This window comes from Emydura macquarii, unplaced genomic scaffold (genome assembly GCF_026122565.2).
Source record: "Emydura macquarii macquarii isolate MOO-44397 ecotype Brisbane River unplaced genomic scaffold, CSIRO-AGI_Emac_v2 contig_312, whole genome shotgun sequence".
Classification (NCBI taxonomy): Eukaryota; Metazoa; Chordata; order Testudines; family Chelidae; genus Emydura; species Emydura macquarii.
Genome location: NW_027130449.1, coordinates 2,136,272 through 2,163,130, shown reverse-complemented (window position 1 = coordinate 2,163,130; position 26,859 = coordinate 2,136,272). Strand labels below are relative to the sequence as shown.

The window sequence follows — 26,859 nt, the reverse complement described above, 5'->3', positions numbered from 1 at the left end:
GGCACCGCCTCTTACAGGGCTGGATCTTGCCTTAGGTGACCAATCAGTATCGCGACTACTGGCTCCGCCTCCAAACGGCGCGCGCGGATAGGGCAGCCTGAGCTTCTTGGCCGTCCCTATGCCTAGAACGGACCAATCGTGGCCTCGAGCCCCGACTCTTCCCTCAACGCCAGTAGGAATTGGACAGTGTGGTCGCTCGCTCCCGCCCTCGGCGCCGAACGGACCAATCGCTGTCTCCTTCTGGCCCCACCCGCGGCGCGGTGTTTCCGGCGGAAGTGAGGCCGGGAGTTTAGACTCTGACGTGTGCGGACGCGCGGAGGCGGTCGGTCGGGCTGGTTCCCCGGCGCCCCGGACCCCGCTGCCCCGCTCCCTCGGGCCCGGCCCGGAGCCCGCCGCCCGCCATGCTCGACTTCTTCACCATCTTCAGCAAGGGGGGCCTCGTGCTCTGGTGCTTCCAGGGCGTGCGCGGCCCCGCGGCAGCCTGCACCGCGCCCGTCAACGCGCTCATCCGCTCCGTGCTGCTGCAGGTGACTCGGGGCCCCGCTCCGCCATCGCCTCCCCTCCCCCCGCTCAGCCCTCGGGGGGGGGGGGAGATCTTCCCCGCCCCCCCCGGCCCTGGGTGGGGGAGAGCCTCCCTCCCCCCGCCCCACTCACCGTCCGGGGTGTCTCAGTTGGGGGGGAGGAGATCTGCCCGGGGGGGCTGGTGCTCCCCATCGTGTGCTGGGGGTGCAGCAGTGGGGAAGGAAGCGCTCCCCTGCAGAGTCTCCTCCCCCCAAACCATCTGGGTCGTTTCTGATCCAGTTCCCCCCCCAGGCCCCCGGAGGATTGTCCCACTGCCTCGTAGCCCTGGTGCTGCCCGGGCGCAGCCTGTGTGTGCCCGCCGTGGGGTCCGGCGAAGGGCGGCTGTCCGCCGGGCATGCTGAGACGTGCCCGGTCTGTGCTCCTCTCTGCTTTATGCCACTTGAGCGCAGGCCTCCCACGTCGGGCCGCCTGCCAAGGCATCCATCAGCTGCACAGGTTGGGCTTGTCGGTGGGGCCTCCCCGTCCTTTCCTTTGCTCTGACTGCTTGGGGTTCCCGCTGCTGCCTTTGCCCTGGTCGCTCACTGGAAAGGGGGGAGGTTGGGTATAGAGTGCATCCCCAACGTCAGCTACATGTTAGGGGACATCAAGCAATGCTCATGTTTCCTGCCCATGTAGTTTACGTATTATTTGAGACATGAAACTGAGATCCTGGTCAGCAGAGGAAAAACTCTGTGCTGCTTGTAAGACAGGTTGCAAGAGCAAAGTTAACTTTGGTGTCCAGGGCTGATTCCAAGGGTGATTACAATCCACCTTCCTAAATTCCCTGTGTATTTTCAGTTGACTACAGAATTCTTCTTCACATCCTGCACTAAACAGTTGTGTATCATAGCTGTGTGTTGTCAGGTGGTTGCCATGATCTGCTTCAGAAGTGACTGCTTTACAAGGGTAGATTAAATTGTATAGAGACTGAAATGCATTTGGATCATCTTGGGATGAAAGGTGCTATGTAAACATCAGTTTTGGCTTGTGTGTACCTTTTCATCTGCTGCTGCTATGGGCTACAACTCGCTGTGGTCTAGCACAGTTTCTTATATTTGTAACTTCTTGGTGTGGCTGCAAAATGCGCACAATTTGCATTAGGTTGTTGCTATGTTGTAAACTGTTTGACAAGAGTTCCAAGGTCCGGTGTGGACATGCAGATACTGTCTGATATTCTGTGGTTTGAAATACTTAGGGACTAGGTGGTTTGAGAGAACTTTAAAGACTGGTTTAAAGCTTTAATTTGACCAGTGTCTCTAAATGCTTCATAGTTAAACCTATTTGGTTACAGAGCTAAACATCTGATGTGTCTAAACTGAAGGTGTGTAGAGATGGATAAGAACAGGAGCTTCAAGAAGGTTGTTCCAGGTTGCACGAGCAGTAGATGATTTAGCTTTCATGCTGACTCTGCTTCCGGTGTGTGAAGACAAGGGGGAAATGGGATCATAGGAAATGATCAGGAGGGGAGTAACAGATGAGGTCCATGAGGTTGCTGGGGCTCTGCAGTGAAGGGTTTAACAAACTCTCCCTGTGAAAAGCATATTATTCCTGTTGCAGGAAAACAGGCTGTGATGTAAGTCAGATGCTGTGAACTAAAGATGAGGACACAGCAGGAACTTGCAAAGAAGTCTCCAGCAACTAGAAATCTGGGCATTAGTATACAGTGAATTCTCCAGCTGTAGTGCACTTATATTGTGCAGCATGACATGTGTACAGCTCTTCTATGGTGGATTAATTGTTTTGTTTGTTTTTCTCTTAGGAGCGAGTTGGCAACAATTCTTTTAACCATGAAGCTCTTACGCTTAAATACAAACTGGACAATCAGTTTGAGCTTGTGTTTGTGGTAAGTAAACTATGTTAACAGCCCCTCCTCCCTGCCCAGGTATTTGGGGCAGATTTATAGGACTCTGTATCTTCCTGGAATGACATAAAATCCCAAAGCTAATAAACTATGCTAGTGTATTAATAAACAGACCCTTATTAGAACATCTTAAACTCAAGACATGCGCATAGCTGAAAAAGGCTATTTCAACTTCTTGACTCTTTTCCCAGTAACTTTCCAGTCTTGCTTCATGAACTTGAGCAAGTCAGTTGGTATCATTGTGCTTCATTGTTGCCTCTATGTAAAACAGCTCTGATATCTACCTCAAAGATTGAATTGTCAGCAGCGTTTTATACACATTTAGCCAGATTTCTTTCAGTTTCCAGTTTTGCTTTTAGTGTTTGATTTAAACAGGCTTGATGAGGATAGCCATGGATTACAACATGCAGATTAAGGCATCCATGGCACGTGTATTTGCTGTCAGATCTGTTCTGCCTAACTGGTCTGGATGCCCTTGGTTTAGGGATCAAAAACCAATCCCAGATTAGCCAAGTCCTTCTATAAGGTCATCTCGAATGCAGTTCTTACACTCTTTGTCCTGAGAATAGCTACTCTATTTGGGGATATGAGTGAAGGCACTGTATTGCTACGAGATAAACCGTGGCTACTCTCTTCCTGATGTGATAACCAGTGCTTTTGTACAGGCTAAGCTGTACTCCCTCTTACCTGTTAGTGTGCTTTAAATTTAGGATCTGATTCTGAGAGATGAGTGCCTTCAAATTCCATTGATTTCAGTAGGTAAAAATGACCTCAGAGTTGAAGATGCTTGCAGAGTTTTGGATCCTAAAAAAAGTGTGCTTTAGTGGGTGTGTACTAAATGAACTTTGAGAGTAGTTTTTAGGAATACCTGCTGCTGTTTTGATCTCTCTTCAGTAATGTGTGTGTGGCTGGTGGCTATTTTAATCATCCGGCACTGTAGATACTAACAGTTCTAGCCTTGTGATGTACAGTAGGACTGAGAACTGTCTCCACTGGAAATCGGACTTTTGAAGCTGTACAGTATGGTACAATTTCTAAAAACTAATTTGGTTAATGTAATTGGGTCAAAATAGTAAAATGAAGGCACATTTCAAGTTGAAATCTAGTACATTTAAAAAAGTTAGAAATAGCTTCAGGTCATATCTCTGCCAATTTGTGATTTTTATAACAACATCTTCCTATTTAGTTTTTCCTACCCTATCTCTGTGACAGTCTAAGTCAAAGGAGAATCCGACTACACACAAAGTGCTCTCAAATGTACAACAGCCTAAAGAAAATGAAGATTTTTTTCTGGTAGTTGTTAGCATCATCTTAGATGTAACAATAGTAGATACAGTATTTTCCAGTGTGTGCTTTTTAATCTAAAATGCTTGTACATGGAATTTTCCTAACAGCATCTTGAAAGTCTCTGGTCTCCAAAAACATTGAAGTGGACTCTGAAGTCCTAGAGTCATAAATCATTGAATTGTCAAAATGGCAGCTTCTTTTATCTCCTTTCTCATATTTAAGCTATTTAGTAGTTTGTTCTTCTTGTTAGTTAGATGTAGCAATAAGAATGTGTTGCAGTGTATCTTCTTTTCAGCTAACATCAGAGGGCAGACAATATGTGTATCAATGGTTGTAACTTTCTGTACCCCTTCCAGGTTGGATTTCAGAAGATCCTGACTCTAACCTACGTGGATAAGTTGATAGATGATGTCCATAAGGAGTTCCGGGATAAATACCGCAATGAATTCCAGCAGAAAGGCACTCTGGGGCTTCTCAATGGCACCTTTGATTTTAAAGAGGATTTTTTACGCCTCCTCCGGTAATAAGACCATTTCTGCTGTAGCTCGGTTTCCTTGTGTGTCTCATTTGTGCTAAGTTGTTTTGAATGCCCTGTATTAGGGAATGGCACATGGTCTGTATAGCCATACTGTGTCTGTGCACTCATGATGCAGTGTGTGCTGATTGGGCTCTCGTTCTGGCTGGCTGTCTTCCACTGGGGAAATTGGAGGGAGTGTTGTATAATGGTTAGCACAGAGGACTGAGGAGCTTTGCACTGCCACTGACTTGCTGTGACCCTCACTAGGCATAACCTAAGGATGCCATAGTGTCCAGAAGTGTTTGACTCAACAAAAAGTCTCTAAACTAAAGTCCTTTGTGAACCATATCTGGCTTGAGCAAGAGATAGGAGCTCACCTGTTTAACAGGCTGTTATGCAGATGTGGCTGCTATGCCAGGAGACTTCTCATACAGGAGCTTTCCCGGGAGAAGTGACCTCATGCTAGATACTCAACATCCAAAATCTTGGATTGGACCAACCAGCCTGACTGCTTTCAATGCCCCTCTCTATCTGGCCCAGTTGAACACTGAGGCCATCTCAGTCAGAGCTGGTGGGTCGCGGTCCTGCTGCACTGTCAATTTGGACAGCACCTAGCGTTGAAAATAACTGAGCTAGCTGTATCATACCCCACCCCCAGCTGGCTATCGATGTATGCGAGTGAAGGTGGTGGCACTTGGCCATCTTGTATCTCGTTGACTGAGCAGAGAACATAAACTTCACGTCAAGGGTCATCTCATCAACAGATCTTTTGTTCAGAGCATGAGAGGGGATGAAGCCAGATGGTGTAAAAGGCATCTCTTTTGAGTCCACCTTCACTCTCCATACACCCAACCTTTCTTTCCCCCAGCATCCCTGATAGGAGTCACTGCTCCTTCAGAAATGCCAACATTGACCAATTTCCAGATTACTTGACCTTAAAAGCTTTTGGAGTGTTTTTCCTCAATAACTGAGATCACTGGTTTGGTGTTAGAGTGGATAATGTCCTAGTTAATATGAAGCCATGGTGAGTACAAAGTCTATTTACCTCCCAGGTGAGACTACCAGTTACAGCCTCTGCCAAAGTAAACAGCTGAAATCATTGCTTTGATTGTTCCTGACACAAGTGCCAAAATTTGGTCACGCTTTAAAAGGCAAAAATAGTAACTATTGAATCCTAAATGTTAGGAAAGGCCCATAAAATGATCCTTCCCATCCCCTCTGTCCTAGCTTGGACTTGGAACCTACCGGGTATTTTCTGGTGTTTTGCTCACTCCTTGAAATTCCAAGCAATGGAACTTCTGCAGCCTAATCCCTGGCCCATATCCAATGGGCCTATTGATTTGTGGAGGTTTCAACTCTGGGATAAAAACGGCTTGTTCCAATCTTCAAATGTTTCTACCAGTTGATGAAGAGCATCCTAACGAATGCCTTGGAAAGGCCAGTCTTGCTAAACAGATAATAACAAAATCAAGCAAGATCCTGGGCTGTAACCTCATGTTGAGTGAGTCTGGTCAGTTCTCTGAGACCTCCAGTTGTTGGGTGCTGCAAAAGAGGACACTCCCTCTCAGGTCTGACCACAGTGCCACAGCATGATGCTAGCGGCCATTTAGGTAGTGCTATCTTTCAGCGGAGATGCAACACTGAAGCTCTGGTCTCTTGTCACTAGATCCTGTGGTTCTGTGAACAAGAGTGTTGATTTAAATTCCTGGTAAATCTCCAGTCGGGTAATTATATTCTTGATATAATTGGATGCAGGTTCTTCCCTTTCTGTTCTAGCAAGTAATAGTAGTGTGCTGTTAAATGATGGTTCCACCCCAAAGCGGGCCATGTTTCATTGAAGCAATTCTTGTGTATTGGTTTGTAATATGCAAGTCTAGAGGCTGAAAGCTCTGTGGCAGTGTAGTGTAGTAGTCTTTAAGGGGTCTGATTTAGTCCTATAGTTCTGATGATGATGGAGAATCCGTCTCATACTGTTGGGTAGTTGTACGTGCAGCTGCAGGATTAATGGTAATAGCCAGACTGTCACTAAATTGACCTTCTAGAGCACAAAGGTACCATTTTTAGACATTTCTCTGACCAAAAACAGCTCTGAAAGATAAATTGCACAATTTTACCTGCTAATTTAGGACATGGATCTGTGTCAGCATTTTCTCTTTGAAGGAATCCTCCATACAAGCTTAAACTTTAAAGGAGGCTGTGTGTATTTATTTATTATTTGTACTGTGGTAGCGTCTAGAAGCTTTAATCATAGACCAGGACCTCATTATGCTAGGTACTGAATGAACAAACACCAGTTTCTTAGAGATGAAGATATAGTCCATGGGAGTTTCAGGTTCCAGGTTTCCTCTGTTAATAGACAACAAGTTGTTGTATGCAGTGTTCATCCCAGGATATAGCGGTGCATTTGTTCAGAAATTCTTCTTCAAGGTGGCCCATGAAGAAGTTGGCATACTGGGGAGCATCTTGCTACCCATAGCTGTTCCTGTGGTTTTGACAAAGGAAGTTGCTTGTGTCCTGCAGAAAGTTGGCCCTTTGTGTTTTAAGTGTTTGAGGATGGTTTCTATGAGTCCCGATAGTCCTTCACTAAGAGTGCCGTGGCCAGACATGATGGGTCTGCCTGGGTTCCCATTTGTGTATCTTGGGAAGCATGAAGGTCCCTGGGTTGAGTTCTTGAGGAATAAGTTTGTAGAATTTCTCTTGGAGGACTTTGGGGAAGGATTTGATAATACCCTTAAATTCCTGGGTAAATTGTGGTATGTGATTATCTTTGAGTTCTTTATAGTAGGTGGTATTGGAGAGTTGTTGGTTGGCCTCGTTAACGTAGTCCTCAAATTGAGGACTATGATAGCACTGCCTTTGTCTGCTGGTTTGGTCACTGGTCCCTGGTGGTCAGATTTCAGGGACTGTGTGTGTAGCTGTCCTCTTGCCATTGGAGAGATCGTAGTGATTGTGATGTTTGTTAAGGATTTCACAGTCAACTTTTTTCCTGAGGCAATCAATGTAGTAAGTCAACCTAACATGGGTCAACTTATCTTTATAGTGTCGACAAGGCCTAACCATAGGGAGCTAAGAGGTTTGCAGTATAGTAGGTGCTGCAGCTAGGCTTTTGCCCCAGTGATTATCATGGTGTGACGCTAAGTTCTGGAGCTGAGCTGTATTTTGGAGAGTGACTATCACTCTTTCTTTTTGATCAGGGATGCAGAGGAGAGCAGTAAAATCCGAGCTCCTACTGCCATGAAGACGTTTGAACAGTCCCTGAAGTCTCAGAAGACTGTCAAGTCTATGATAGAAACCCGAGGGGAGAAACCAAAGGAGAAAGCCAAGAACAAGAAAAACAAAGGTTCCAAAAAGGAGGGTAAGTGGATGTAACTGACAGATACATGCAGTGAAGTAAGCAAATAGCCCAGAAGGCTTCAAAACCAGGCTGTGTCGTAGCTCTCGATGACCGTAAACCAGCGCATACTTCTCAGCAGGCACATCTTCCGAGTAGTATCTTTTACTGAAACAGGTTGATTCAGATCCCATATTCTAGTTGTTTTTGCCATCCCGTGGTTGCCAGCGTCCCTTGCCTTACATGTAGCAGTTGATGCGGTGAAACACCCGCCAGCTGGCGGGTCGAGATGCATAACACGCAGGCTTGCTGCTCATTGACTCTGCTTTGTTTCATACAAGTTTAGGTCAAAATTTTCAAACTTAAGTGCCTAAAGTTAAGGATTTAAATCAAAGTAGCCTGACTGACTCCAGTGCTCAGCACATGTGAAAAACTGGTTCCTGTGATTAATGCTTAAATATGGATTTAGGGTCTGATTTCAATGCCCAAGTTCAAAACGTCTGGCCTAATTGACTCTTGTTCTCATGGATGTTCCTGCTAGAACTGACTGCCCATGTAATAAGGCAGCCTTGTTTTGCATGTGAAATAAGCTTTGAATCCTGCGGCACCTCCCTTGGTCACTTTAAAATCTAACACAGACAGGGCTACAGCAAAAAGGCTGGAGTTTGAACCTTGGCCTGAACTCAAGCCCACTGAGGACTAGTGCATTTACTTTGTTTGTGAGAGGGAAGAAAGGCAGTCCTGAAATAAGAAAGTTAAAGCAGTATGGGCGGTAGATGCTTTAAATCTCCACCTGATGCAAGCTGTTTACTTTTGAGAGAAATGTGGGAAATTAATGGAAGGGAAAACTAGCATTAAAGTTATGGGATTAAGCGCTGAGGTCAGGGATATCCCAAAGCTAAGATCACTTTGGCAGTGACTCAGCCATGTTACACGTGCTCGCCATTCTTTCCCCTATTTAAATGGAAAACTTACTGTCTATCACAAATCATGATTACAGAGATAGCTTCGTGGGACCTGGCCCATAACACTGCAACTTCTGGAAAAAGTTATGATTGCGAACCTGGCTGCCTTCAGACTGAAATATAAGTCACTTCTGTTAGTTCCAAACTCTTCAGCTAGGGGCTAGAGACAAACACAAACCCCTTTGTGTAAGGCATCTATGTCCCGATGAGCAGGATGTAGAAACATGGATAAATGTGTAGCATGGCTGAGCTGATATTAGGGGAACTCGTCCAGGATTCCTTGACTCCTGAGTGCTTGATCAGCCTTTTTTGCATTGAGTAAATGCTCTTTCCCATCAATCACGCTTGTGTGTGTGTACATTGTGGTGAGAGCTATGTCTTACTCAGCTTCAGGAACTGAAGCTGCTACTGTTCCCAGCAAAGCATCTCCAGATGCAAAGCAGAACCTTCCTGCAGCAGCTGAGGACAGGGAAGAACTGACCAAGGATGAGATCCTGCAAAAAAACCGTGAGGAATTCTTCAAGAAACGCCTGAAAGGAGGAGAGAAGTTCAAGTGAGTGAGAGGGTGACAGACCTGAGTGAGATGGTGGTGGCAGGGTGACAGATCTGTGTGGGGGGTGAGTTTCATCCATTAACAAATGGGCAAGGAGCTATTTATCATACTGATTTTGAACCACCAACTTTTGCCAATTGTTCTTAATGTGTTGGGTGGATAGTGGGCAAGAAAGCTTCATACTCTCTTCCTTTAAGTTGGAACAAACAGTCCTTCCTAGCACTACAGTGTGGGAATATCTCGTTCCAGTGTCAGTGGTGACCTGTGCCTTTCTAATCCTGAGGACTTGCACATGGTATGGCTTGTAAATGCCTGTGCTCTTTGAAATGTCATTGCCATTTTTCCTGGGTGAAGGTGAGGCAGCAGTACATTACCTTTGAGCTCTAATGAGCTAGGCTTAAACAAGACACTGGCTTTTTCAAAAGTATCTCTCTGAGCTTGCTTGAAACTCTTGGAATGCCATACACTCAATCTGCCAGCGGTTGCAAACTGCCATCATTCAAACACCCCCGGTGGCTTTTGGCTTCTTTAGGATGCCCATGACATTCACTGGAGGGGGGAAAGAGAGTATTCGGTCAGTCTGGGAATCCAACGAGTGTATTTGGGACAGCCGTACAACCCTGCTCCCCAGTGGTACATGTGATTCCAAAGAACAGTAGTATTGGACCAGCAGATACTTTCCAGATACAGACCTCCTCAGTGATGGGATTCTCAGGATAAGAGCAAAGGGCAGCATGTTGAATTGTACTGGGGAAACATACAGATAAAAGTAATTAGTTGTACTGAGTTTGGCAGCAGTACAGGGTCAGAGTTGAGGCTGGTTGGGTGACCTTTGTGGTACATTTCTATACTTCAACTTTTTTCAGACCATAAATTGCTGTCTTTCTAGTGTCTGGGTTGTTAAAATTAGTCTTCCTTGAATGTTGCCAATACTTTTTTGACTATCTCCAGATTAAAGGGATGCTAGCAATTTACCACTCAAACTGATGGGGTTGGAAAAGAATTCTCACAGCTGGGCAGGGGTGTTATGGAAGTTCTCCCATTCGCTAAAGCATCACATACTGGCCACTGTGGAAGACCTGGTGGACCCATTGGTCCAATCTCACGTGGTAAACCCTATAAACTCATCCCATGCCAGATGGGAGATACCTCCTTTCTAAAATCTCTTGTAGTCCACTCACAGTGGTACTGTCACTGCAGTCATCATAGAATTTGCGCTAATTCCTTCTCCTCTGCCTTCCCAGCAAATCCCCAAAGCCTGAGACTCAGAAGGAGAAGGGGAAGAAGCCCCGTGTGTGGGATCTGGGGAACTCTAATGCCAAAGTACTCGATTACAGTAACTCCACTACCAATGGAAACACAGATGCTTGTCCCACAGAGGAGTATGACCCTGATATGGTAAGATCCTAAACATTCCCCTTGCTACAGAATGATTAGCTTCTGTGCTAGGCCTTGGGGCGTTGCCACTGCAACTTTCCTTCAACTGAATGGCGCACTCTGATGGAGAACGAGAGTTGTCCAAGCTCCATGGCAGGATTAGAGGCTGCACAATTGAATGGAAGCTGTGGGGCGTGGCTGCTACAGCTGAGGTATTAATTTGGCAAACTGGTAGCTCCCTGGAAAGTGGGAAGGCATTGCCCAAGTTATTGCTCAGTCTCCACCAGGGTGTGGAAAGCTGCACCATCTGGTTCCTCATGGCGCTCTTACAGTTTCGGACCTCATTCCTGGAGGAATCATCTCTTGGAGAAACTGGAATCAGCTCCCCAACGGCTAGCAAAGCTGTGTGGAGGAAGGTGGTGGAACCTACCTTAAGGGGGCTACCCATTCAATACGGAAGGTCATTTTGTAGATAGAGCAGAGGGCTGGGAATCAGGACCCCGATTTCTATTTCTGCCTGTCATTGATTTGCTGTGTGATCTGGGGGGAGGAGGAGAGTTATTTCAGTGTTCTGTGTAAAAGGAAACCACCGCTTAGCTCACGGGAGTTGTGGTGATTCAAAAATATCAATAAAACTCCTTGAGGTCCTGCAGGTGCTACAGGTGGTCAGATTATTCCAACTGGCCCCTCACAAGCATCAGGTTTGCTCACAGATGGTGTCACAAATAGCTGAATGCACCTTCTGGCTGGAATCGTTGCAGAAGTTGACTCAGCTGCTAAAATGACCTGACCGAGCTCCCTGTAGCAATGAGCCAATGAAAGTCGTCAACTGAGACTTCAACGTCAGTTACTAATTCTCTGTACCTCTTCCCCCTCTCCCCTACCACCACCTTTCTCAGGCCCTAGGAGATGAAGATCGGGAGCCTGGCCGCCTTTATGATCTTGAGTACGAGAGTGATGAAGAGGAACTTGAAGAGGAGAGAGTTATTCAGAACTCTTCACAGCCCAGGTAAGTCCTCCTGCAGCCATCCTATTCCAGCTATCTCCTTGCTTTATCTCCTCCAACATGTCCAGTCTGCTGAGCTTGTATAGAGTAGCTTACAGGGCACTGCCAGCTGATGCCTCACTAGACTGAATGACCCTGTAATCACCACTTCTGAGAAAGATCTGTGTTCCCTGGACGACTCCTTGATATACCTTTTGTACCTGTCTGTGCATGGGAACTAAGCAAACCCTTGCTTGTTCCCAGACAACTTGGAACTTTTTTCAGACAGAAGTTTCATACAAGATGGGGTTTGCAAACCTGGCTGTGTCAATGCTGCTTGCAGATCAGCTAATAAAGATGTTGTATAAATCTAATACCAGCTCCCGGTTTGAACTGTTGCCTGTAATCTGGTTCTCATGTTAAAATGCCATGAACTAGGGAGTAGCTCAGTACCAGAAGGTGAAAGTGACCAGCTGTGTTTTTGCTTGAGAACTGCATTAATGGCTGTCCAGCCTTTCCCTACCTTTAGTTGCTATTCTCTTCAAAAGTGTCACCATCCCTTTAAGCTTGATAACTGTGATGTGTAACCACCCTTTGCTTGTCCGCAGTGCTAAGAAGGGTGGCTTGGGTGGTATGTTCGGGATGCTGAAAGGCCTGGTGGGTTCCAAAAGCTTAACAAGAGAGGATATGGACTCTGTGCTGGAGAAGATGAAGGATCATCTGATTGGTAAGTCCAGAATGTCCCTGAGTGGATTTTTATCAAACTAGTACCCTGTGCCCTTGCTTTTGGGGTGAGGCTCTGTAGATCTACTGGTCTGCATTTGGAAGGAGCCACTTCTCCAGTCCTTTCACTAAAATTCTGTTTTCCTTTTTTTATATCAATAGTTGCATTAAGGATTTAAAGTGACTCTTCCAGGCAATCGGATGGTATCAACTGTGGATACTGTGGCCTGAATTTTACCCCATTTGCCAGTGATCATGGAACTGTTGCTATTTCCAGCCTTTCTTTTGAACTCTTCTAGTGTTGTCCATTTTTAGAATCTCTCCTCAATGGAGTCTGGTTATGTCCTTCCACGCTGTTTGTAAACTGTGCTGCAAGAGTGTTGCATATGCATGTGTTCTGCTGTTTTGAATGTACGTGCAGAACAGGGCTAGTGAAGAGTTTGGGACATGTCCCACACATAGCACTCACTATGAAAATTCCCCATTGATGAGCCTTTTGCTGAATACATGTGACTGATTTACACCTGTCATTGAACTGAGGACTCACTTAACCAGCATTCTTCACTGAGATAGATCCTTGTCTTCTGAATGATACTGCAAAAACCTGGAACATAGCTCTGACTTGTACCAGTGTTGGTGTAAAATTGCTCATAAGGACTTTTGCAAGTGAATCAAGTACATTGAATGGCCAGCTCATCTGTGATGCCAAGGTCATAGGTGAAACCCACGACTGTCTGTCACTTATCTTCCCTGTGGCATGACACACTGAATAATCCCAGCTGAGTTATGTCTGACACGATCCCTTGTTATTGGACTAGTTGGTAGTGTGGCAAGGAGGGTGGTAGGCATATAGGTTTGTGTGTCTCTGCACATTGTATTTTATAGAGATCCTATTCGTTATATATTCTAATTAGTTTGCTTGCAATCTGTAAAAGGCCCCTAGGGTTGTATTGGTCAGGCTTCTAGTGACCGTCCGAGATTTTTAAGAGGGCAATAATTCAGCCCTTTCAAATTGAGTCGGGCTGAACTGTGTGCCTGAGTATAATGCACTTTTTGTATCAGACTGAAGAGGAAGCCAGTGTCCCATGATTTATCAGCTGGCCAGAGCCCCCTCACCAGGTCGTGATGTGGACAGGTTCTGAAGCCTTTGTCTCATCCAGAGGACTCTGATGGGCAGGGGAAGAGGATAAAATGGTTGGGGTCATTAGAGTTGACTGATGCGGAGAGATACCATTGGCCCCAAAACAGGCACTGTATTGTTCTGGGGGTCCTTGCCTTGATCTCCTTCCCCCTGGGTGGTATCTGTCGGAGATGATCACATTTATCTAGGTTGCTTCAGAGTTGAAAGATCATTTGAGGAAGCATCTGCGCTGCTGGGCTGTGGGTTGTGACTGGGGATAAGAGGGCACATTTCATGCTCTTCTTAAGGCCTTGGAGGTTATCTGCACTCAGTGACCATATTGCTGTCTGCGCTAGAGCAGGGCGTAGTTGGCACTACCAAGCTCTGCTCTTCCACAGGGGCAGATTACCCTCCGACTCGCCCACCCTTGCAGTTGGCTGGGATACAGAGCTTCCGGGTGCGGGCTGGAAGAACCCTGACTACTGTAGCCCAAGGGTCTCGACCGCAGCGCTAACACCCACTCCCTTGGTTTTTCTCTTCCAAAGCTAAGAACGTTGCAGCCGATATCGCTGTCCAGCTGTGTGAATCGGTGGCTAAGAAACTAGAAGGGAAAGTGATGGGCACCTTCAGCAGTAAGTGTTTCTGTCCTTCCATTCAAGGAGCTGCTTTGAGTTCTCTAAGCTGTTCGCCAAAGTCTCTGTAATGCTGTCTAATTCTTCCCCCACACACTTCCCTGATGCTTGAAACAAAACGTGCTAATTGCAGCAGATCACTGCTGCTTTTCTGTTGACTGTGCATGGGCTCTTCTGATATCTAGAGGGACTTAAGATCATGGGCTTGTTCCAACGTGCCCTTGAAGCCTGTTTGTTCTTGTATAGCCGCCTTTCTAGTTGCCAACTGACTTGTAACTCTCAGTGCATGTGCAGAAGGGGATAGCCTCAGCCAATATTTCTCCTGCTGGGTAAGCACATCTCCATGGTTTAGGAATGTCTAATCCCCCGCACTAATTATTGTAGTTTGGCCTTCAAAGAATGTAGGGGAAGATTTCTGTGATGGCAACCCCTGCAGCAGTTCGCAAGTTTAACCCTTTACAACCAATAGCTGGGATTTTGCTAGTGGGAAGCTCTGCTGCAGCAGATAAGTGGGCGGAAGGTCACAAGATCAGCAGAGGCCTGAAAATGTATAGAATGGTGGTTGCTTGATTTCACACCTTTTCATAGCAGTAGGGAGCAGGAGTGAAGTAATTCGTCTGTCCCTCATCCAGGCTAGAGAAGAGGACTTCTGTGGAGGAGGCAGCATTGTTCTAGAGGTGCGCTATCAGGGACAGTCACAAGTGAACTTAGTGGCACAATCAGCAATTGAAAAGGGAACAGCCAGTCTGTCCAAAGGACCTCAGGTTCCTTGGCGTGGCAGTTGTGTGTCAGTCTAAGGCGCATTTGACTGTTCTGTTCCTGAGATGCCTTGGGGGAGGAATGGGCAGTGGTCCAGCTGCCCCATCTGGGATCAAATGCTGACAAAGGTTCCTCTTTGAATTCCTTTCCCAGCGGTGACTTCAACAGTGAAGCAGGCCCTGCAGGAGTCCTTGGTGCAGATCCTGCAGCCCCAGCGCCGCGTGGACGTCCTACGTGACGTCATGGATGCCCAGGGTCACCGCCGGCCATATGTTGTGACTTTCTGTGGTGTAAATGGGGTTGGAAAGTCAACCAACCTGGCCAAGGTAGGGCACAACCTGCATACATTCTCAGGGATGAGCCTGGTCCCTTTGGGGAGATCCACGCACCTTTCCTACTTATATTCCAGAGACACTATCTCAAATCCCCTTGGTCTACATGTTGTGGCGACATCTCCGTGGTTTAGGAATGTCTACTTACAGCTATCGCAGATGGCACCCTGATCCCTAGAACTGAAGTGTTCGCAAAATCCATTCCTATGTTCAGTTCACTTCCCTTGTGTGTCTGACAGCACTTTGCATTTTGTTATGCTGATGTGCAGTTCAGCTTCCTAAATCATGCACCAATATATTGCCACTATTATTATGCACTCCCTAGCAGGGATGGAGAGCTGGTGTGTGCTCTGAGCCCATCCACATGCATACCTCCTTCCCTGCTGAAAGCCCCTTGTCACCATCCGCAGGAGAGAAGAGATCCCTCTAATAAATCACTGTGCTGTTTGAAGGGACTTCTCCCAGCCATTTTGAAACATTAGTGAATTTCAAAACCCTTCACATTGATCTTTAAAACCCCTGGCTTGGTTAAACTGAGAATCTGGAAAGGAAACCCCTTCAGACTCTTCCCTGGGTCCTTACCTCCCTCAGGCTCAGTCTGGCTTAGGTGATCAAGCTCTTCCTACAATGTGTCCAGCTGTCTGGATGGCTTGATATCGTGCTGCTAAATGCACGACTCAAGCCATGCCTGCAGCCCTGGACTGCAGCAGTGGTGATGTTACCCTAGGACAGAGCTGTCACTAGTTGGGGCAAAGACTGTCTGGCCTGTTTGTATAGCCCCGAGCAGGCAATGGACAAGCACTGAACTGCTCTGGCATGGTCAGCCAGCCAGCTGTGTAAACATGCAGGGTATTGGTTAGAACAGGCAGAGCTTAGTGGTGCCTATAAGCACCTGCGGGTTCCATGGTGGGTTGAGATCAGGAACCCCAGAGCTGGTTCTAATCACTGCCTTAGTGTGGTGTGTTCACAGAGGCATTTCTGTGGGGATGGAGGAACTGAGGGAGCTGGATCTCCGCCAAGGGACTCAGCTGGGGCCTGAGAGGGAAGCCCCCTGTATGGGTTGTTGGCATTATAGAAGAGCATGGAGCAGATTCCTTTTTCTTCTTTTTTTGCCAGGGGGCAGGGGAGAGAGGCCAACATATGCACCCTCTCATCTGGAGATTCAGGGCCTAGGTTTACACCCCTTCCCTGCTTGCTTTGTCAGTGACTATCTTGGACTGGGACACTCCGTGAAACTCCTTTGTCAGACGTCGGGGTGGGGAGGAAATGAAATCGCAAAGTGCCTGGGGGTGGCGTGTCAGGCTCAGATGGAGCAGCTGGACTCAGGCTGCGGTTGCCAACAAGATCTCTTCTGCCCCGCCCCAGATCTCTTTCTGGCTGATTGAAAACGGGTTCAGCGTCCTCATTGCCGCCTGCGATACCTTCCGTGCCGGGGCCGTGGAGCAGCTGCGCACTCACACCCGCCGCCTGAACGCAATGCACCCCCCGGAGAGTCACGGCGGCCGCACCATGGTGCAGCTCTATGAGAAGGGGTATGGGAAGGATGCTGCTGCCATTGCCATGGAGGCCATTTCCTATGGTGAGCCTCCAAGTCCTGCTTTGGCTGACTGGTCACAGGTGCCAAGAAAGGAAATGGGAAAGCAGATTTCCCAAGAGAGGAGCTGGCAGTTCTAGGGAAGGGGAGTGGTCATGGGGTTTGAGGGGGGGACTCCTGGGCTGAAGTATGGCCGAAGAGTTTGAGTTGGGAGGCAGGACTGCTGGGCTTTATTCCGGGCTTTGTCATTGATGCTGCAAGTCTCCCCTTCCTTACTGCTTCCGCGCTACTGCCCTTGGAATAGACTCTACCTCCCCCTCCGGTCCCCAGCCCAGTGGAGAGCTCAGGAGTAGCCTGTGGGTGGAGCACAGACTGGAGACCAAGGAAGGCTTCCAGCAGAGTGGATGGATTCCTTCTTGGTCCAGGAAATCAGGGACTTTGTGCATTAGCTGCCATGCCCCCCTTTCTGAACCCTGACCAGCCTAGGGGTGGGGATGGGGTGGAGTAAGCCTCAATTTCCCCAGCTGGATTTCTAATTACCTTGTGAAGGTTGAGTCGTATCTGTCTACTGGGAAAGGTTTGACTCCACCTGCTGGAGAGAAGGGCCCAAGCTGTAGCATCAATCTGACTTTCTCTAGAGTGCCAGATTCTTCATCGGGGGCCTTGCTTGTGCCCATGGTTCTAATTCCCTCATGTTTACGGTGTTTGTTGTGGATTACGAGTGCTTTGTTGTAGTGGAATAATATTGACAGCAAAAGGGACTTGCATAAATCCCTGATACGCCACTGAAGGGCAATAGCTGGAGGAGCAGAGCGTCCGTGAATAGATTCTCTCAACTTGTGTCAGCTAATAACTCCCTTCACGTCTCTTTTCCCAGCACGTAACCAGGGTTTTGATGTGGTCTTGGTGGACACTGCTGGCCGTATGCAAGACAACGCCCCCTTGATGACAGCTCTGGCTAAACTCATTGCAGTCAACACCCCTGACCTGGTCCTGTTTGTGGGGGAAGCCTTAGTGGGAAACGAAGCTGTGGATCAGCTGGTTAGTGTGATTCTTTAACCTCAAACAAAATTCTGCCCCAGAGAGAAGGCCCCTGTTGGCATGAGCCTGTGTGTGCACTTTGGGGAATTTTTCACATACCAGGGAGAAATATCTTAGAAGAACCTATGTGGACTTATTTCCTGGCTGTTTTTTTTTTTTTTCCCACAGGTCAAGTTTAACAAGGCCCTTGCTGATCACTCTATGGCCCAGACACCACGTCTCATTGATGGAATCGTGCTCACCAAATTTGATACCATCGATGACAAGGTAAGATGGCCATTCGCTTCATGCAGGGAGATTGCTCATTCTTTCTCTAACTATCGGAGTCTTCTGTTTTTACTGTCTTTATAAACGACCACAGGTGGATCCTCTCCTTGCTGAGACCCAACAGCAGCAGAGAAATGGAGTAACTGTGTCTCAGATCTCAAAAGGGCATGTTCTTTCAATACATCAGTCAGATGTCCCCTCCCGAGACTCCTCTCACATGGGCTTTTCTTTGGATTTACTTTTAAGTAGTTTAACAAGTTTGTGTTCCACTTTGAGGTGGGGAGTGACTGCTGGGTAATATAACAATATTGCACTGGGGCAAGTGGGATCTTATTGTAGATCTGAATGTTTGGAAGTCCAAATTGACGCTATTTTGATTGCTCCCCAACACAGATAGCTTTAGAAGTGCTGTAACAAGCAAGTCACAAATGGCCCACAAGGAAATTCCTATTGCAAATCAGAACTAAACAAAAACCAAACCCCATATCTTGTGGTTGGCAACTTAAAGTTGCTCTAAAGCCTTGAAAGGGAAAACTGCCTTAGCCCAGGACAGTTCATAACATAAAAACCTCTTGCACTCTCAAATGTCTTCTTGCTGGTAGCAGTTCTACTCTACCGCCTGTGAAGGATGCTAGCATATTGCCATTGCAGGCCTGTTTCCCCATCTTTTTTTCTGGACTGGTGTGTTGGGTATAAAAACCTTCACTGGTTCAAAATGTTTACACTCTAAACCAGTTCCAGCAAGTGTTACCCTGGATGTTGCAAGTATGACTAACTTAGCAGCAGGGGATTTGGAAAGGCAGTGTCACTGTTCTTCCAGGATGTGTGGGGGATAGTTGCAGGTGAGGTTTTAAGCTGTTGACCTAAGCAAAGAGTGTCTGGTCTTTTCTGCTTCTTATTCTGACAATTGAATAGAAGTGTCAGTACAGGACTTCACAAACATGGCTCAGCTGCTGCTGGGAATGTGTCCTTGCTTCCATTGTCACTGCTATAGTTCCATTGAAAAGATGGTGCAGAAAAAGTGGATGGTTCATTTTATATTGAGCCATCCACATCCATGGTTAGTTCAAAAGAAATTCAGATCAGGAATTATCAGGTCATTACTTTTGCTGTTATTGCATGATGTTGAATCACAGACACAAGCAAAGATTGTTTTGGCATGGTACCTATTCCCTGGCTGGTGAGTCCATGCCTGGTTAAAAATTGGGTGTTTTCCTGTCCTCTCTTATCACTGGATAGATTTTTAGCTGCACTGTACTGTTGCCTAAGGTACTTCTCTTACAACATCAGTAGTTTTGGCAGGGAAAGACTATTTCCATTCAGAGCCTTGAACTGATGTGGCCCAGGAAGACAGGTAGTGGCTTTAAGATCTGTCCAGCAAGCTATTTACTTAGCTCCAGGTTCAGCTTTGGAAACTGTTCTCTTCAGTGTGAGACTATGGAAATGCTGATTGACTGTCAACTCCTTCACTTGTGAACATGCTAGGAATACAGTTTAAAGAAATCCCTAGATAACGTAATACCTATTGACAGCAATTAGCCCATTGTATTCTAAAGCTACAAACTTGGTAACTTGAAGTTAGCTGACTGGCACCCTTAACATTAAGCTACCATCCCTCATCTACAGTTAAAATAGTAGTCGCAGCGTCTTGCATACAACTCAGAATGAGCAGGACCCTACTCTGGTTCACCTGGCTTTTCCGTGAAACATTGTCCTCTCTCTCTGTAGTAGAACACTCCCTCCATTTGTAATGGAACTCTGTCTCATAATGGAGACCCTTCCCTCCTCTGACACACCCTAGCTGGTCTATAGAAACTGGCCTCTCAGTTGGACAAGAGTAGTCTTGTTCTTGCAGTAGATGCAGTTTCCAGAGTTACTTTGATTTATCCTATCCCATGGGGCTGAGTGGGGGAGTTCAGGTTGTTCAGAACCTTAATTCAAATTCCTGGCTGTCAAACCCTTAAATTCTCTTCCAAGTTGCTGTAGCAGTAAGGGGAATTGAACATGCCCAGAGTACAGATGTCTGCTCTAGCCCATCACGTTGATGGTTTTGTTAGGAGTGGGTGGTGTGCATTGTACATTCAGGCAGAGTCCTGGTCACTAGATCTCCTCAAACCAACTACTGGAGCTCTTTCTTCCACAGGTTGGCGCTGCCATCTCCATGACTTACATCACTAGCAAGCCAATTGTGTTCGTTGGTACTGGACAGACCTACCGTGATCTGCGTAGCCTTAACGCCAAGGCTGTCGTCACAGCTCTCATGAAGGCCTAAAATCCAATTATTGCACCAAATTGCTGTTTGCAGATGTCTCAGAAGAACGTGCTTTACAATGTGACTGACTTGTCTTTTCAGTGTAGTGCAAACCAGAATGAAGGGATAACAGAGCAAGGGGCTGCTGCTGCTGCATCCAGCATGTGCTTGAATACTGCATTGTTTTCACCAGTGCCTACCCCTCCCTTCACCTGATGCATGACTTTAAACCTGGAAGGAGGTTGCTGTCTTCAATCATGTTGCTTACTCTGATTTGTTACACTTCCATATTTATTGGCTATAAAGCTTGTTTTGGGGTAGGAATTGTTTCCTTCAGGTGGAGCACCCTGGCCAGATCAGCTCTATAGCCTTCATCCAGTGAAAGCCCTGCCCCCTGGATTCCTTCATTCTAAGTGACTCAGCCTCCACACTTAGTAGATGCTGAAATCAGAGCTTTGTATTGTTCATATCGTATGAGAGGTGTCTAAGGCCTGCAGCACTTCAGGGCTGCTCTGCCACTAAGCAAGCATCTGTGGACTGTTTGGCTTATCAGATCAAGATCCCTTTAACAAACTAATCTGGATTTTTAGATGCTAGGCTTAGTGGTATCTGAGAGCATGAATGGCCTAGTGTGGGGGCTGATCCTCTGCTAATCCAAGGCTAGCTTTGCACATTCTGTAGAGCAGAAATAGATGCTGCTTAGTAACGGTTTTAGTGTATCCACATTGATTCATACTTGCTGCTAGCTTTTAACTGTGGCAGCTCACCAAAGTTGAGAAACCAAAATTCAACTCTAACCCTCTGTGCTTGTCAAGCAGGGGCCTGTAAGGAAGATGCTGAAGTTGCCTTAAGGTCCCTATTCTATCGGCACTGGGACTCCCAAAGCAGGGCTGGCCAGCCACTGCAGGAACCTGAGAGCCCTTACAGCTCACAGCAAGCAGCCTTTCCCCTTGGTCTGAGTCTGGGAGCAGGGAGTCAGAGGCTGGAACTGGGAGTTACCCCCAGCTGCATCTTCCTCTAAGCTGAATGAGCACTGCCTGGATTGTGGCAGGAAAGTTGCACTGCTGGAGGGCATAGGATAGAGCTGCTTTCTGTACTGCAAGGCTCCCTTCCCTCCTTTCTCAGAAGCTGGTTCCACTAATAGCTGATGCCTGTGTCTCACCCCCAGTAGTGCAGAGGATCAAACTGATGCTACCATGAGCTCTTGCCTGCTGTCCCTATGGTGTTAGCTTCTGCCTCTAATAAAACCAGCTAGCAAAAGGAAACTTGTTCTAATGGAAGACAAGGCTAGCTGCTTGCTGCTTTCCTGTCCCTCTTCTCCCTCCCTTCAGAGTGCCTCTAGGTCCTGGTCTAAAGTGCTACGTTGAATAATACAAAACTCTTTAAGATGTCATAGCTCAGTATTGCAGATGTGCTATAGTGCAATAAATTGAATGCTGTCTGCTAAAAGAAATACATAATTTATATTAAATAAATTTCATAAATAAGTGGAGTGTTGTGCATATAGTTACCTTGGACAAGTTGCTTCTCTGAGGAAGGAGAGTGCCTGACCAGCATAGACAACCAGCAAGAATGTTCTCGGAAATGTTTAGCTTCCTGCACCTTATTTGTCAAGCAGTTTATTCCTTTTTGGTACCACCATATTTTAACTGAACTAGCTCCATGTCCCAGCTATGTACAGCCACCTTGCCACCTAATCAAATGAATCAAGCCAAAGCAGTTAAATGAACAGGCTCTTTATACAGCTTCAACATACAAAACACTGTACAGTATAAAGACTAGAAAACTAGAGCTTCAAGTAATAAAAAAAACTGCTCAAGTTTCATTAGTGAAACAAAGAATACAAAAGTACTAGATATGAAACTGCAGAGGCTGCGGTTCAGTGGGAGAGAAAACTCTCCTTGCAGATACTGCAACCTTGAGAGAAAGGACATCAACTGCTGTGTAAGCTACAAGTCCTCTTGGCCAGCCACAACAATCCAGGTGGGGCTTGGTCAAGTCTGGTAGGTTCTAGCTGGTTTGAGAACAGCAGGATCACAGCTGCATCCCAGTTGCTTAAAAACCATCCACTGAAAAAGTGAGATTCTTCATTTCTCCTGTAAACTAACTTTCAGATTCACAGGCCCATGCATTAGCTGCCAGGGTCTTTAACGCAAACAGATTAACCAGTAGCACAAACAGGCGAGCTGCATGGTCAGGTGCTGCACCCTGTGTAAAGTTAAAATATCTTTTCAAAGAAGTCTAGGAAAAAAGCATTACGTTACCCAAAACACATCCTAATTAAACTGCTCACAGCAGTCAAGTGCTAATTTTGATACCACCAGTAGCTGGAAAATACAAGCTGTAGCCCCTGGAGAAGGAAGAGTATCATATGCTCTCCTGTTCTAAGCATCAAGTTGTGAAGAGGTGCAAGCAGCATTCAAGCTGCTTTTTGATCTGTGTTCCCAGCTAACCTTCAGTGAAAGCTGCATTGCCTCCCAACCCTTCAAAATCAGCCAGCTGAGGAAGGCAGAGGGCTGGTTCTGACTGTTTTCAGATCCATAATTACTGGCACATTAGAATACACGTCTGATCTCAAAGCTACCGCTACATGTTCCTCCCATGCACAAGCAGGGCTATCCTTAGCATGGGCCTAGGTGGTTCCATCTTTGCAAGGGGGATACCCCCATCTGGACAGACCTCCAGAGCTGCCCCACAAGTTAGGTAAATTGATTATCAGTTTTGCCATGTTAGATCTCTAGCTTAAGAGCTTCATGAGTAAGTGCCATACCTTTTATTTCAGTGTAGGCTGTAGCAGAGCCATTTAGCTGTTCTTCTCTAGGCAGAGCTAGGGAACAGAGAAGATACCGTTTAAGAAATGTTATTTGGTATGGGGTTACAGCCAGCTAGAACCCTAGGAACCAAAAACCTGAAGCAGTGAACAAGCCAAGGGAAATCAAGATTTCCTGCTGTGGTAGTTTCTGCCTCTTTCCCCACTCTTCCGTGGGGGGATAAGGGGGGGATTGAGTGATTTGGAAATTAGATCTTGGAAGGAAGGGGTTAGGAGAACTTACATCGCAAATACAGAGTACAAGGGAAGGGAGCCATAGGCTGCATGAATAGACAGTCACACGGAGTTCACATGTAGGATTCAGAACGACAAAAGTGACCTGTAAAGAACTATTTGGGGCTTGTGCCTCTGGTGTTTTGCTGGATAAAGGCCTGAGGTACTTTCAAACAAGCTGCTTTCCTATTAGAAATGGAGGTCCTGTCTAGACTGCAAGATGGACTGTAGAACTAGAGAAAATGAGCACCCACTGTGAGGAAGTTGAGCTGCCGGAAGGGAAAGGGACTTGGTACAGAAGGGGGTTATACACTTCAGTGTTTCTGTAGGCAAAACTCATTGCATCCTTTGTGCCACCTTCCCATCTCTGCTGATTCCAGGGATTCCCTGCACAGCTTCATGCCAAGAGCTCTGGGAGCCCTGCCCTTCCCTTTTCCTCACCATACTGCTCTTCCCCCACCATTATATCTTGTCTGGCTGGGAGATAAATCAGGGTGGCAACATTTTAAACTAGTAGGACAACAGGCAAAGCTGGTATAGGGGTGTGTTGTTAGAAGGTGGTAATGGCTGCCCTCAAGTGATTTTTTGACCTACAGACGACTTACATTACAGACAGACACAAACACCATGAAGCTGAGTGTAGAGCTTTGGTTTGTCAGCCAGTGAACTTCAGGGACTAACAAGCTTCTCCCCTCCCAGGCTGTTGAAGACTCAAAACACCCTTCAACCATGCTGTTTGAGCACACAATATCAGACTTGCTAGATATCCTCCAGCAAGTCATTTCCTGTTCCTGATATTTCTAAAAGGTAAATGCAAAAAAACAAAAATTGGGCCTTGTACATCAAAGCATCAGAGAGAGGCACAAGTCTGGTGTATTTTAAGTCAGCTGCAGATGGCTTTTAACAGCTCATGAGGAGTCCAGCTGCAGGAGGGTTCCACAACTAATTTCACTAAAGTGGAGGAAAAAGCTGATTGCTATAAACAAACTAGAAATCATGGTTGATGTGTAGGAGGTACCCAAGCAAAAATAGCCACCTACTCTAGTTAAATTTAAACTAGCAGTAAAATGACAGACCTCAACTACAGATAAACCTTGGGGGAACAAGTGATTCCATGAGTAATAAAATATGAAAAAGGTAGATTATGCCAAATATATGAATCAGCTAGAAGCAGGCACTAGATGCGTTCCAAAATCTTCAGTAATTCAAACATTCTGTTACGTGGTATTTTTGTGGCACCACAGGAGCAAGAGAAAGGGGCAGTAATACCTGAATGAGGTTCAAGGCTGAAAATGGGCAGCTCAGGCTTTACCATTATATAAAAGCCCTCCGAGCTCGCTACGTTATCATCCTTAAAGCAAAAGCCCTCAAAGTGGCTTGGAGAAGTGAAGAGAAGCATTACTATTCAGCACAGAGCCTATCACTGCATGTACCTGTCCGACCCCGTGTGGAGATCTCACTTGACAACCTCTCAAAGTAGTCAGGTAAGTCTGCATATTCATTTCCATACGAAATGACTTTAATCCCTTTATCCAGCATGTTTTCACGGAGCTTCTTAAACTCGTCCACGTCTCCCCTCCGCACAAGCATGAAGTGTTCCAGGTCCGATTTGTGCTTCACAGCTTCTAGGAAAAGGGCCTGAAACGTGGTGTCATCAACAGTCCAACCACAGCCCAGGAACAAGAATGATTTGTTTTCATACAGCTTCTGGATCTCCCGCTTTAAAAAGGAAAGAGAAAAAGTGTCAGTGTGGGCAGGTTTTAGCTTTCACAATGTGCAAGTTACGCACTGTTTGGCTTTTACCAATTACACCCCAGGCTCGTTACACTTATTTAAACATTACAAGATTTAAATTTGGAACTCTAACAATAACCGAACTATCCCATGGCAACTCACCCATTCATCCTGAACACAGATGCACTTGTCTATCATCTGCTATCATCCCTGTCTTACCCCAACTGCTAATGTCATAGATTCCAAGGTTAGAAAGGGACCACTGTGATCATCTAGTCTGACCTTCTATAGAACAGGCCATAGAACTTCCACACAATAATTCCTAGAGCAGATCTTGTGGAAAAACATCTACTGTTGTTTTAATATGGTCAGTGACTCAGAATTCACCACAGCCCCTGGTGAATTGTTCCAATGGCTAATTACCCTCACTATTAAAAATCAACCCCCTTATTTCCAATCTGAATTAGTCAACTTCAACTTCCAGTCATTGGACTGTGTTATACCTTTCCGTGCTAGACTGAAGAGCCCATTATCAAACGTTTGTTGCCCTTGTAGATACTTACAGACTGTGATCTAGTCATCCCTTAACCTGCTCTGTAAGCTAAAAAGATGGAGCTCTGCAGGAATGTCTACACTGCAATCAGAAACCCACAGCTGGCGTGTACCAGCTGATGTGGGCTAAGGGGCTGTTTAATTGTGGTGTAGACATTCCAGCTCAGGCTGGAGTATGAGCTCTGGGATCCTCCCCCCTCGCAGATTCCTAGAGCCCAGGCTCCAGCCCAAACCCACACGTCTGCACTACAGTTACACAGCCTCTTAGTCTGAGCCCCACAATCCAGAGTCATCTGGTATGGGCCAGATGCAGGTTTTAATTTTGAAGCCAACATGCCCTTTGAGTCTCACTATAAGGCAAGTTTTCTAATTCTTTAATCATTCTCATGGCGCTTCTCTGAACCCTCTCTAATTTATCGACAGCTGACAGACCGCTAGAAATACAGAGGTAAAATAAGGTCTTTACTCCTACTCAAGATTCCTTTTTATGCCTCCAAAGATCACATTAACCCTTTTGGTCACAGCATCACACTGGAAACAGGTTCAGCTGATTATCCACCACAACCCCCAACTCTTGTTCAGAGTCACTGCCTCCCAGGATAGAGCCCCCATCCTCTAAGTGTGGCCTACATCCTTTGTGCCCAGGTGTGTACATTTACTTTTAGCCACATTACAATACATATTGGTTGTGAATGCCTAGCTTACCAAGCGCTCCAGATTGCTCTGTATCAGTGACTTGTCTTTACTTATTTACTACTCCCCCAATTTGTGTCATCTGCAATTTTTTGTTTTCTTCCAGGCTATTAATAAAAGTGTTAATTATTAGGGCCAAGGACCAATTCCTGCAGAATCCCCTAGAAACACACCTGCTGAACCACGATTCCCCATTTATAAAGGGCATTAAGACCTATCAGTTAACCAGCTTTTAATCCACTTACTGTGTGTCATGTTAGTTTTATATAGCACTAGTTTAAATGAACATGTCATGCGGTACTAAATCTAAGTATATATTACATCAACTCTATTACCTCTATCAAATAAACTATTTTGATGAGGTTACACGTTAGTTTGACAGGATCTACCTTCCATAAACCCATGTTGATTGCATTTATTATATGACCCTCCTTTAATTCTTTATTAGTTGAGTCCTGTATCAGCTGCTCCATTATCTTGCCTGGGAGCAATGTCAAACTGACAGGCCTACAATCTCCCAGGTCATCCCATTTACCCTTTTTAAATACTGGAACCACATTAGTTTTTTTCCACTCTTCTGGAACTAATTTAGGAAAGTTGACTTTAGTGGGCCTGAGACCAAGTGGGGGACCAATATCTAAATTAAGGACTTCTCCTGAAAAATGCTCTGCCAGATGCCCGTTCCCTTTATATTCACATACATTTTAAAAGTTCATCAGAACTTATGTCCAAATACTGATT

At 46.1% G+C, this 26,859-nt stretch overlaps 2 protein-coding genes across 4 annotated transcripts in view; one reads left to right on the top strand and one right to left on the bottom strand.

Moving 5' to 3' along the window:
- The first annotated feature begins 311 nt into the window (after positions 1–311).
- SRPRA (SRP receptor subunit alpha) lies at positions 312–21,583 on the top strand. The gene is made up of 14 exons (XM_067563444.1): positions 312–527; positions 2,321–2,404; positions 4,066–4,229; positions 7,421–7,581; positions 8,910–9,075; positions 10,320–10,473; positions 11,352–11,461; positions 12,046–12,164; positions 13,826–13,912; positions 14,825–14,997; positions 16,369–16,582; positions 17,415–17,578; positions 17,747–17,845; positions 19,989–21,583. The coding sequence occupies exons 1-14, from the start codon at positions 402–404 to the stop codon at positions 20,115–20,117; spliced, it is 1,950 nt and encodes a 649-aa protein (XP_067419545.1). The 5' UTR covers positions 312–401; the 3' UTR covers positions 20,118–21,583.
- FAM118B (family with sequence similarity 118 member B) overlaps positions 21,562–26,859 on the bottom strand; it is a 20,159-nt gene continuing 14,861 nt past the window's right edge. Inside the window, exons 7-9 of one of the 3 annotated variants that reach the window (XM_067563465.1) lie at positions 24,573–24,858; positions 22,867–22,923; positions 21,562–21,789 (exon numbers count right to left, since the gene is read on the bottom strand). In XM_067563465.1, coding sequence (XP_067419566.1) covers positions 21,716–21,789; positions 22,867–22,923; positions 24,573–24,858 — 417 coding nt within the window. In that variant the 3' untranslated portion in view covers positions 21,562–21,715. Of the gene's footprint in view, positions 21,790–21,821; positions 22,305–22,866; positions 22,924–24,572; positions 24,859–26,859 lie in introns of those variants that run through there. The other 2 variants (XM_067563455.1, XM_067563458.1) reach the window with 2 other exon arrangements.

Bases quoted from the DNA above. Each gene is read 5' to 3' on its own strand.
- SRPRA (XM_067563444.1), top strand. From the start codon at position 402: ATGCTCGACTTCTTCACCATCTTCAGCAAGGGGGGCCTCGTGCTCTGG. The intron at 10,474-11,351 runs GTAAGATCCTAA...CACCTTTCTCAG, and splicing joins AGGAGTATGACCCTGATATG to GCCCTAGGAGATGAAGATCG. The intron at 16,583-17,414 runs GTGAGCCTCCAA...CTCTTTTCCCAG, and splicing joins CATGGAGGCCATTTCCTATG to CACGTAACCAGGGTTTTGAT.